The sequence below is a fragment of the Plectropomus leopardus genome, chromosome 12 (genome assembly GCF_026936395.1).
Source record: "Plectropomus leopardus strain MGB_pleo_1.0 chromosome 12, ASM2693639v1, whole genome shotgun sequence".
Classification (NCBI taxonomy): domain Eukaryota; kingdom Metazoa; phylum Chordata; class Actinopteri; order Perciformes; family Serranidae; genus Plectropomus; species Plectropomus leopardus.
In genome coordinates this window covers 32,255,520-32,267,893 of record NC_142187.1, presented here as the reverse complement: position 1 = coordinate 32,267,893, position 12,374 = coordinate 32,255,520, and the positions used below count along the sequence as shown (strand labels likewise).

The 12,374-nt window shown below is 31.9% G+C and overlaps 1 protein-coding gene across 2 annotated transcripts; it reads left to right on the top strand.

Moving 5' to 3' along the window:
* The first annotated feature begins 2,863 nt into the window (after nt 1-2,863).
* Nucleotides 2,864-11,371, top strand: LOC148188133 (ferric reductase 1-like). Of its 2 annotated transcripts, none has more exons than XM_088085841.1 (7): nt 2,864-2,929; nt 4,000-4,096; nt 5,879-6,085; nt 7,130-7,240; nt 8,045-8,186; nt 9,151-9,285; nt 10,953-11,371. In XM_088085841.1, the coding sequence occupies exons 2-7, from the start codon at nt 4,001-4,003 to the stop codon at nt 11,003-11,005; spliced, it is 744 nt and encodes a 247-aa protein (XP_087941967.1). In that variant the 5' UTR covers nt 2,864-2,929; nt 4,000; the 3' UTR covers nt 11,006-11,371. The 2 variants fall into 2 exon arrangements, with proteins under 2 accessions (XP_087941967.1, XP_087941966.1); XM_088085840.1 differs by having other exon boundaries at nt 5,876-6,085.
* Nucleotides 11,372-12,374: the final 1,003 nt, after the last annotated feature.

The window sequence follows — 12,374 nt, the reverse complement described above, 5'->3', positions numbered from 1 at the left end:
AAACCACGTGAAGTCATTTCAGTATATTTTCATATTGTAAGTGTATTTTGATGCTGATACTTTAACTCTAAAGTCAATGAATGTCATTTAAAGGCCTGAGCTCTGAGACAGGTGAGGCTGATGAGGACGTGACTGATTTTAATATTAAAACTTTATGGTGCATTAAAGTCTATGGAGGCTCATTGTGTATTTATAGCGCAGCGTGTGTGTACAGAACAAACTCAATTTGAATTTTGAAATGCAGCTGTGAATGAGCTCCTAATGATGACCCACTTCACTTCCTCTGAGTCTTTCACTCTGGGTTTTCCTCATGAAATGTTTCTCTAGTTGCAATTATACGATATTGATTTTTGTTTTGCAGTCTCCCTCTCTTTTGGTGTATTTGTTTGGTGTGACACAGTAACGGGCAGCGCTCACTCAGGGTGTGTATTTTGGTCAAACAGTCGAGACCTGCAGAACAAACAGAATTATTCAGAGAGCTGATTGATGAGGAGATATCAAACCTCCTCAACCCTGCAGTCTGTTTGACCAACACGACGCAAACATGCTGGAGACCAAATGTCCATCAGACACTTTAGAGTCTCACTGAGGACGAACCTGTCCTGATGCAGCTATTTGGTAAATGTTTTTAATGAGTATTACATCATAAAGACAATATTATCGAGCGTGTTTCCCAGGGTTTATGGTACAAAGAGAAGTTGAGTCAGTTTCTTGTTAGTTTTTCTTTTCTATTTTTTCTTTTTTTTCTTATTTTCAAATAATTTTCCAGTTTATTTATTAATTTATCTTTATCTTTTTTCTTCTTTTCTAAATTTATGTATTTATTTTTTACTAATTTCCTGCTAATATATCTTTGTTTCTTTGCTCATTGCTGTCTACCCATGTTTTTTTGAAAGAAGTCAAAATAATCTGCTCGAAGTTTTTAAGCATGGGTGAGCACAATGTGAGCACTATTATCTGAGAATATAATAATAATAATAATAATAATAATAATAATAATAATAATAATAATAATAATAATAATAATAATAATAATAATAATAATAATAATAATAATAATAATAATAATAATAATCATCATCATCATCATCATCATAATAATAAAAAGTCCTGTCCTTCAAACCCTGTGAACTTAGATTGTTTTTGTCTCCTCAGTGAATATGTCACCATTTAATAATCAAAACTAATATTTACTCAGTAAACAATGAGTGTTAAATCAGCAGACTTCCAATGCGTCTCAAACCATTAAAGAAAAAAATAAAAAACACTCAGTATCAGTGACGTCTCTCACAGGTTTGGAAACGCTCGGTTTGGTATCTAAATGTAGAGGTGGAGGTTGCAGCCTGAGTCTCAGATTAGTTAAACAAACATAACTATCTCGCTTTACTTTTAATCTCGGTGAAATCACCGTTCAGGGACGCTTTAGAGGAAACGTTTTCACTTTGTCGTTGTTCAGGGGCCTTTGAGGTAAAGTCCTTTGTGTTATGTTCGAGGATTGAAGGGCTCATGAATCAGAATCAGAATCGGGATTAAATACCATGAAAAGTACATTTACACATACAAGGAATTCAACTGTGTGATTTGGTTCAAAACAATTAACATAGAGGAAGACAAGAAATAGTGACTTTAAATAGAAAAGGATATATAAGAAATAAATATATGAAAAAGAAAAAGAAGAAAGAAAAAGAGAAAGAGAGAAAGATTATTAGAGTATAATAACAATAAAATGTATACATGTCCAGAAAAGTATTATTACTATAATAATAATAATAATAATAATAATAATAATAATAATAATAATAATAATAATAATAATAATGATAACAATAACAATAACAATAATAATAATAATAATAATAATAATAATAATAATAATAATAATTATTATTATTATTATTATTATTATTATTATTAGTAGTAGTAGTAGTAGTAGTAGTAGTAATACTAGTAATAGTAGTAGTAGTAGTAGTAGTAGTGGTAGTATAGTGTTAATTGTAGTAGTGGTAGTAGTAGTAGTAGTAGTAGTATGGTGTTAATAGTAGAAGTAGTAGTAGTATAGTAGTAATAGTAGTAGTAGTATAGTGTTAACAGTAGTAGTAGTAGTAGTAGTATAGTGTTAATATTAGTATTAGTAGTAGTATAGTGTTAATAGTAGTAGTAGTAGTAGTAGTAGTAGTAGTATTCTATTCTGCCTCTCTATTTTTTGTTGTTGTTGTGTGGTTGTTTTTTTTAACCTTTTCACTTTCATTCATTCATTCATTCATTCATTCATTCATTCATTCTTTCTTTCTTTCTTTCAGGTTATTTTCTTTCCCTTGTAATGTTTTTGAAAGAAATCAAGCCCATTTGCTCATTTCAAATGATTATATAACAATAACTTCATATTTCACATGTGCAGCGTGGATGATAAAATAAAAAATAAAACATAATAAAAAAACAAAAACAAAAGAACAGGTTTAACAACAGCAAGTTACCTCAGCTTTAATTTCAAACCTTGATTTTTATAATTGAGGAATGCAATCTCCTTATGAAAATGTATTTAACTTGAAACATTTTGAGGAATTTACATGAAAGTATATCAATAAATCATAGTAAACCAGAAGATGACAGACTACAGTTTAAGGATAATTTTAAGGATAATTATTTAATGAATATTTAAAAAATACCCACAACCTATAACCCAAACTCTGAGCTAAACTGTTGAAGCATTTTTTAGACTTTTCACCTCTGCAGTGAAGAGGCGTGTTTCAGACAGGTGGTCAGTCAGGTGAAAGCCACGCCCTCTACAGGATGCTGCAGAAAGCCCCTCCCCCTCCAGCCCGCAGCATCAGCTCTGATTTAAGTCATTCCTGCAGGGATCAGACCCAATCAGAGGAGAGCAAACAGCTGAACGAGAAACATCCTGCAACATTTGACTTTTACGACTCAGGTGAGTCTCTGAGGAGAACGAAATGTGGATGCTCTCTGAGAAATTCGTTATTTTCTATTACTTATTTTAATTTTTTAGAAATTTAAATTGAGTTTTTTCTTTTCCATAACCATACAGAATGATTTGATACACAGAAATCAATTAATGAAATATTGATAATTAAAGACAGTGAACCCTTTGAAACTAGAGCAAACTTTTTTGATTTCTCTCGTGAACATTAAGAGAAAGCAGTGAGCGATGTAATAAGACATGGGCCAAAACTTTGCAAGAAATTAGTCATTAGAAAATTAACTGAAAATAAGACAAAAGGGAAAGAAAAGAAAAAAGAAAAAGAAAGATGAAAAAATGTTGCAAAAAATTGTATTTTTTTCTGTAAAATGTTTTAAAAATAAAATTATAATAATTATAAACAATATAACTATGCTCTTTAATTTTTTTTTATTAAATAGTCATTATTTTCAGGGCATTGTCTTGTAATTTCTTGCAATTTGTGGAACATTTTTTGTCTTTGGAAGAAATCAATCTTATGTGCTCAGGTTTCATTGTTTCCAGTAGCTTTTAAAAGTGGTCTGATGTGGATCCAGGTTTCAAAGGGTTAATGTTTTCTGAAACAGCTCGACAAAATGGAATCAATCTGGTCTACAGATCATCAAAACCGATGATTGTTTTTAATTTTAACTGTATGAGTTTAACTTTGTCTCAAAATAAGGCAAGATGAACCACTTATAACATGTACAATAATCCATATAGACGTACTTTTTTTGCAGTTTCTTTTTAAAATAAGGCTTATATGTATTTGTGGTGAGTATATATGAGTACATCAATGATATAAATTCTGATCTATGATTACAGAATGCTGTTTTTGTATAATTTAATATCTTCCCGCTGAACCAAATGTGTTGATTAAGCAGAATTACAATCATTCAATAAATAAATGATTCATAGAAATGATCAGGAATGCTGTTGGGTGTGGATATGCTGAGAAAGGTTAAAAATAATTTAAAGCACATTTGATGATAGTCGTCATCACTCAGTGTTTTACGTTGAATTTTGGGAGTCTCCCTCCTCAGAATGGAACGAGGACTGATCCTGCTGGTCGCTGCTTTGATGGTTTTTCTGTCAGCGGGAGTCCATGTAACACCACATGTGTCATTTTCCAATGATACGGTAGGATTTCTTCCCTTTTAATCCCCTCAGTGTAAATACCAACCAAAAACTTTAAACTTATATAGGCCTACTAATTTCTGAGTTTAGGAATTGAAAAATATTCCAAAGTGTTGGGCATCATATTCATCTGTGTGGCTGGATTCAGTATTTTCTATTCTTTATGTGTCAAAGGTTTATAAATTTTTTATTTTTTTTTTATGGAAAACCTGTACAAGAGATTATGACATGGTCACCCTTTTTATGTCTCCACTAAGAAAAAAGCTATGGAAATGTGTCTATTTATTTATTTAGTTAGTTTTATTTGGGGCATTTTTTATTTTTTTTTTTACAGTTTCCATCATTTTTTTATAGACCTTTTCCAAACTACAAGGAGGATAAGGGCCATGTTAAAGGGAAAAAAGTCAGATTGCGACAATGAAATCATAATATTACGAGAATAAAGTTGAAATTTCTTGAGGAAAAGGGAGTAATAATTTTACGGAAAATTTTATGATTTTTTTTGAGAATAAATTCATATTTTTTACGAGAGAGGGGATATTATATTATGGAAATAAACATATTGCCTGCGAACTATAAGACAAGCGAGAGCACAGGTCAACAGGTTACCTGCTGCGGCACGAGACCGGGGACAAGAAGGCTGCCTGTTTAATTACCACTTTTTTCTGGTAAAATTACAACTTTTACAACAGTTGCAACAGTTGTGTCAAACACAAAGGCAAAAACAACAACAACAACAACAAAAAAATCGAAATTACAAACTATGTACAGTTATAACACTTGCTTTATGTTAGTGTATCGATTTATATCAGTTCAGTACGATTTGTTTAAATCATTTTGTTGCCATTTAATTAGTAGTATTACAGTACTAGCATTATTTTCATGTATTCATTGAATATATTTACCATTACAGTGCTTTGAAAACATCTCGGACATGGTTAAAAATTATTCTGATTTTTTTTTTAAATCAAATATAAAATGAAATGACATATAAGATCACCAACAGTGACTATTCAACCTTTTTTATTTCAGAGAAACTGTAAATTTAAAAATTAACTGACAATTCAATCATTTGGTTAAACATGGCTTTAGACAGTATGTGTGTGTGTGTGTGTGTGTGTGTAATGTGAATAATTATTTATATATTGGGTAACATTAAACGAATGATTTAACAACAATGAATGATCAGATTTTTTATTTAATTATTTGCAAAGTCCGTTTTAGTAACACCACTACCTTAAACTACCCCATTACCCTGCTATAAAATGACAAATAAACCATTAGAGCATGATTTATATATATATATTTTTTAAAGCTACATTAATCTGTTCAGTATGACCTCTGAAACTTTAAAATACTGAAAATAAAAATCATGCCTACCTTTGAAAAAGGCTCCACACAGAGGCCTCATGGCTTTTTCGTTACTGACTTCCTGTTTGAGGGGAGATAAAAAGGCAGAGTTTAAAGACGCAGCGACATCTAGTGGATTTTTTTGAGTATAACAAAACTAGATCTAATAGTGAACACATCTCAGTCAGGTTGAGTTAAGTTTAAGACATTTTTCTTGAAGTTTGAGTGACTCAAAATGTGCTATACCGAACGTCAGAGCAGCAGCAACTTTACCAGTACAAGTAATTATTAAATTAAATATTTATTTCTTACACCTCTTTCACTGTTACTTTTATTTTTGTATTTTTATTCTCTGGAGATCAAACGTTTAGTCCAGTGAGAGCTGATGCAGATGACTGAAGTACTTTTTTGTGTACGTGTGTTTGTATCCAGCAGTTGAACATCACTCGACTTTATTGCGGGATGGTTTTCCTGTGTCTGTCAACTCCAGACGACTGCGATCCTGCTGGAAATAAAAAGTGTCTGTTTGCTGCTGAGTACTCCTACGTCACAGAGCCTCCCAACGGCACCAAGCTCGCCTTCTTACTCAGGGGAGACTCGGCGGGATACGTCGCACTGGGACTCACTGTGGATCCCACGCTGGTAACACAAAAAAAAGGTCAATGCAGCGACCAACTTCAAACACGGCTTTGCTAATCTGGACTCATAACTGAAGCTCCAACCCTTTAAAACCTGGAGCAACATCACATTTCTTGGCTGATCTCAGACGCCACTCACGAGTGTTAAAAACCTTTGAACCCCAAACAATTTGGTTTGATTTCTTTAAAAAAAATTGGGGGAAAAGACAATGAGCAACTTGGTTAGAAATGTCCTGCAAGATGTCCTCTTAGAATTATCATAACTATATATTTAAAATTATGTTACATAATTATTACTTTTTAAATGTCATTTCCTTGTTTGTTTTTTTACTTTCCCTTTTATTATTTATGCCAATTTTCTGGCAATTTTCTTGTAACTTTTTGATAATTTCTTGGTAAATTTTGGGATCACTTGTTCTCAAGGTGCTTATTGTCTTCTTCCAACATTTTTGTAAGAAAAAAGACATTTGATCTGTTTTCAAAGGGTTAAAGCAGGGATGTGTGTAACTTATGACTTCATACAAACAGTTGATGCATCTTAAAATTACTACTGGTTTCCAAAATTGAGCCTTTTCTAACACTCTGGGTCCAAAATACACTTCATAAAATGTCCTCTTCCTTCCCCAAATGAGATTCATAATAACCAAATGTACTGCTGTGCAGGCAACCATTGTTTTATACAGTTGGACCCATAAATTATTGTCCCAGTGGGACAAAATAAAAAAAAAATCTATAAAAAAAAATACATTCATTAATCAATTGCACATGCTTTTAAATAATTAAATAACTTAAAAAAATACAAAAATACTTTGCTGAACTGCAAAAAAAACCCAATTATATATATTCAGTCTAGTTTTAATGGACAGTGGGACAAGGGAGTTTTGAAAATACAAAGACGTGAAAAGGGCCAAAAGTCATCTCAGTCGATGGACAAAACAAGACAAGCTGGAAACTAAACTGTAGACTATTTCATCCGTTTACTGGCTTTTTTCCCCCATTTTTAACAAAGACAGTCGTCTAAACGTTTCTCTGCTCTTTCTCTCCTCAGGGTAACACCATGCTTTTCATCTGCGCTAAGAACAGCTCGGACAACGGGACGTTCGTCTTCCAGACAATGGACCGAAACAACAAAAACAATAAACTCACTCCAACAGAGAGGGTGAGGCCACACACTTACCGTCATATCGAAAACTATTTGATTCCTTTTTTTCTTTTTAATTCTATTTCTCGTGTACTTCATGTTACAGAACAAAGAATGAACAGAAGAAAAAAATATTTTGAAAATAAATGCAGTCTGTTGAATACACTTTGAATAAAATAATCCCACGGAGATTTTAAAATGAAGACTTAATAATAATAATAATAATAATAATAATAATAATAATAATAATAATAATAATAATAATAATAATAATAATAATAATAATAATAATAATAATAATAATAATAATAATAATAACAATAACAATAATAATAATAATAATAATAATAATGAATTCAGAGCCAGACTCCATTGAGAAAAACAATAATTTAACATCGCTGAACACTGGAGCTGCTGGTCTACAGCTGCTTTGATCAGTTAGTTTGTGTTATTGTGTGAATTTGGCGTTTTAAACGGCTTAGTTTAGATTCACCAAAGTCCCACAATAACACAAATGAACTAACTAATCGAAGCAGCTGTAGATCAGCAGCTCCTGTGTTCAGCGATGTTAAATTACTGTTTTTCTCAGTGGAGTCTGGCTCTGAATATAGCAATATAACGTCCTTTACTTCCTCACAGAGTGAACACCAGACCCTAAATTATTACCATAAATACCATCTCAAAGATCTCTTATTCAAATAAAGCATAAAAAGTTGTAATTTAAAATGATTTTTCTGTTTCTTTCTTTGTAAATATGTTGCTTTCCTAAACTTTTCTTCTTACTTTATTTACCCATGTGTTCATTTGTGTTATATGTTCAAGAGAGTGATAGATCTTCACGGCAGGGTGACCGGAAATGTGATCGAGTGTAGGTTCATCGTCCCAAATGTGAACGCCTCCAGCGTCAAAAGCAGCCATGACTCCACCTTCTACATCCTCCTCGGGACTGGAACCGTTGACGGAGGTAAGTGGACTCCCGTTAAAACACACTTATTACGTTTGGTTCACAGCATGATTTCCCTAATACTTTCTTTTCGAGTCGGTTGCACAAAATACCCTCAGTTAAGATTTTCCTTAAAGTCAGAGTTAAGGTTTCCTTAAAAAAATATCAAAATTAACTTGAAACTATTTCATATTTGTGATTCCAGCTTCACAAATGAGTATTTTTTGCTTTTTCTTCATTTGTTTTGCCTTGTTGGCATACATAAAATCCACCCATGATATCACCACAGATTTTTTTCATCACAGAATTTCCCACTTTATATTATATTTTCATCTGTAGATTTTTATTTTGCTGTGATTTTATTATATGCATTAACACAACCAGTGTTTTCGAAAAAGTATTCAGATCCCTTACTTAATCTTAAGTAAAAATACTATGTTAGTGTAAGTGAAAGTCCTGCATGAAAATGTTACTTGACAAAAAAAGTAAAAGTAAAAAAAAGTATAATCAAGAACATGTACTCAAAGTAATAAAAGTAACCCATCCAGAAAAATCTGGAAAAATTCAAAATTTTTAAAATGTATCAGGAAACGACTTTAATGTTTATCAAAATGTTTTTTTCCAATTCAATTTCTGTCTAATGGCCGATTGATTAATCGACCAATTGTTTATCTGTACTCGTATGAACTGTTTGGTGGTTTAATTGACAACAAAACATGAGATTTTTGAGATTTTTAATGCTATAATCCTAATTTGTGAAGTAACTAAACTGAACAAATAGCTGTAGTGAAGTAAAAAGAACAATATTTCCCTCTGAAATGCAGTGGAGAAGTATAAAACGGCATGAAAAGAACAGACTCAAGTAAAGTACAGGTTCCCCAAATTCATGATGAAGTACAGTACCTAAGTAAATGTACTTACCACTGTACCACTGTACAGTTGTCAGTGAAGACATGTCTAACACGCGCTGTCCTCTCATGTCCAGATACTTTTGGCCCTTTCAACATATCTCTGAACAGCGGTCCTAAGGACCTCTACAAGCCGCCCATCCCACCCATCATCATCCCGACCTTCAAACCCATGAGCACGGACAACAGCAGTGGAGCCGTCCAGCCTCACGGTAAACACCGTGCACTTTTGTATATTTTATATTTTGTATCTATTGATATTTTATATTTTTTTTCTGTACACACGGCTGCTGTTACAAGTTAATTTCCCACAACTGGGATAAATAAACGTGTCTAAGTCTAAGTCTAAGTCTAAGTCTAACACGCTGCTGCCTTCATATATCGATATTCAGGATTTAGGTTTCAGACGTTCTGGTCCACTTTTCTAATAAAATCAAAGCACTGCTACAATCATCTATTCTCTTTTAATGTTTTTTATGCATGGTCCTTGTTTAAATAAAGAAAAAGAAAAATGAAAGAAAATAAAATTCAAGCACTTTTACAATAAAGTTAAATAAAGTAACATTATAATTAAGTTTAAGTACTGCCACAATAAAGCTGAAGAAAGTGCTGCTATAATACAGTTAAATAAATGATAAAGTCACAGTACTGTTACAATGAAGCAATAGCTGAATGACATACTGCAAACATTAAGTTAAATAAAAAATTCAAATAAAGTACTAGCAAGTAAGTACAATTCAAATAGTTTTACCTAAAAGTTAAAGTAATGTTATAATTAAATTAAAGTACTGTCATAATAAAGTCAAATAAAGTGCTGCTATGATTCAGTTAAAGCACTTTTACAATAAAGTTAAATAAAGTAATGCAATGATAAAGTTAAATAAATGATAAAGTCACAGTACTGTTATAATGAAGCTTAATAAAGTACAATTTTTAAAATTTAAATGAAGTACTGCAAAAATGAAATGAAATGATGTTATAATAAAGTTAAATAAAGTATTAGTATTAGTTAAGCAAGTACAATTCAAGTAGTTTTATAATAAAGTTGAATAAAGTAAGAGCAACTTGGCCAGAGATATACGACAAATTACAAGAAAACGGGAAAAGGCAAGAAAATTGAACTTTTTTTTTTTATTAAATGAGTGGGTGGGGCTGATAATATAAGTTAACTCTTGGCTTTATTTCTTTCAAAAACATGGAAACAAAGTAATGAGCAAGTAAAAAAAATGACCCCGAAATTGGAAAAAAAAGTGTCAAAAGTTACAAGAAAATGACCTGAAATTTAAAAAAAAAAGAATAAAAATTAACAACAAAAGTAGAATTTGACCTGAAAAAAATGCTAAAATTAAAGTAATAACATTAATTTTCTCTAATATAATTTAAAATATGTAGTTGTAATAAATATAGCTTGCTTGATATTTTTCCTTGCTCATTTGAAAATAATTAAACTTTCTCTATTATTTAATCTCTTCACCTTTTTTAAAAAAATTTGCAGTTTGTTAGATATTTCATTTTCATAACAAGTTGCCGATTGTCTTTTTTTCATGTTTTTGAAAGAGATCCTATTTCAAAGGTTTAGATACTCGCGAAAGGCGTCTGAACACTGTTTGAGAAAACTGATGTCCACCCAGGTTTTAAAGGGTTAATAATGTATTTTTTTTTTTAAGAAAAAATGTCCAGAAAACAATATATATCTTTATAAAATCATTAACTTCTTCCTGTGTTTTGAAATCAAGCTAATTTGCTCAGGATTTTAAGAGTTAAAATTCTACAAAAAAATGTGAATTTGTGAGAAAGTGTCTGGAGAAAAACATATGTAATTTCATGATTAATTAAGAAACGTTTTGTCATAAGCAGTTTTTGTCTCTGTCCCTGCCAGCGGCGCTCCTCCTGCTGAGTGTCCTCACACTGTCCGTCCTGCTGAGAGCCTGAGAGGACGAATTTGAGATCAGACGGACACGATGAAGACAGAACAAACCTCAGTGTCACACTGTGTATAAAATGTTTTTACTGAACTTCTTTATACACGTTTCAGGTTTCTTTTGCACTCAGTTTGTCATCTGAGATGTAACTAAAAAATTTGGTTAAAAAAAAGGATAATCATGAGGCATTTGTTGCAGTTTTAATGTCATATATTTAATTTTCTGCATCTGGACTGGAGAAAAAGCGTTGGCGTTATAGTTTTCCACTTGTGTACATTTTTTCACCACATTTTTCTGCAAATGTACAGACTTTGGTTGAGTAAACGTCGCCTGACAGACTGACAAACTGACAAAAGTCCTTTCAGGGAAACCCAAACCAGGAGTGTGATTATTATATTTTATTTTTTCCATATGTATTACATATATATGTACATTTATTACATATTTTATTTGCTGAACGGACCTTTAAAAAAAGGTCGACCTATCCTTTAATAATGATAATAAAGTTGAAGCTATTGTTTCTCTTATTCTGCCGCGGCGTAGAGACCACAGATTAAACATAAAGATTAAACGGTCAGTTTTTTCTCCTCTAGATGGCACCATTATGTGCAAAGAGAGACTTCCCAAAACTGTGATGAATTTCTCCTAATCTGATTACCATCACACCGAAGAGGACGGAAATAATGACTGAGGCTTATGGTTCACCTTTTTTACTGTCAGCAGTTTCCTAAAAAAAACCCCAAAAACAAACAAACAACAAAACCAAAACTCCCCAACACCAAAATAAAACCAATAATTCAGTAAAAGTAAAGACGTAACACATGCATGTTTTCAGTTCAGATTAGTTTGCAGTGCTGTCGGAGCTGAAGGGGTTAACTGAGGTCACCAAAAGAAGAAAGTGGAAATCTGTTAACAAAAAAAAAAAAAACTCACTCAGCAGCACCTGTGTGTGTTTACTGAGGGTGTGTAGCGGTTTACTGTAACTGAAGCTATTATGTAACGTGTGGAGCTTCTTCCTCTTAAAAAAAAAAAAAAGTCGTGGCTCTATTTAACAAAGGCGGCACTCGAATAATCTCAATTAATCTTTTATTATCATATCATAGGATCATAATATCATTTCACACTTGTACCTCACTCTGCTCACTCTCAGGGGCCACTGGGTTTTATGACACACAGTATATATAATACTTTATTTACAGAGTGTGTACTTACATGACGTAAAATCAACGAGTCAGAGGTTATTGTTTGTTTACTTGGTTTATCATCATCATCATTATTATTCTTATTATTCTTATTATTCTTATTATTCTTATTATTCTTATTATTATCATTATTATTATTATTATTATTATATTGTTGTTGTGGTTGTGTTTGTTAGA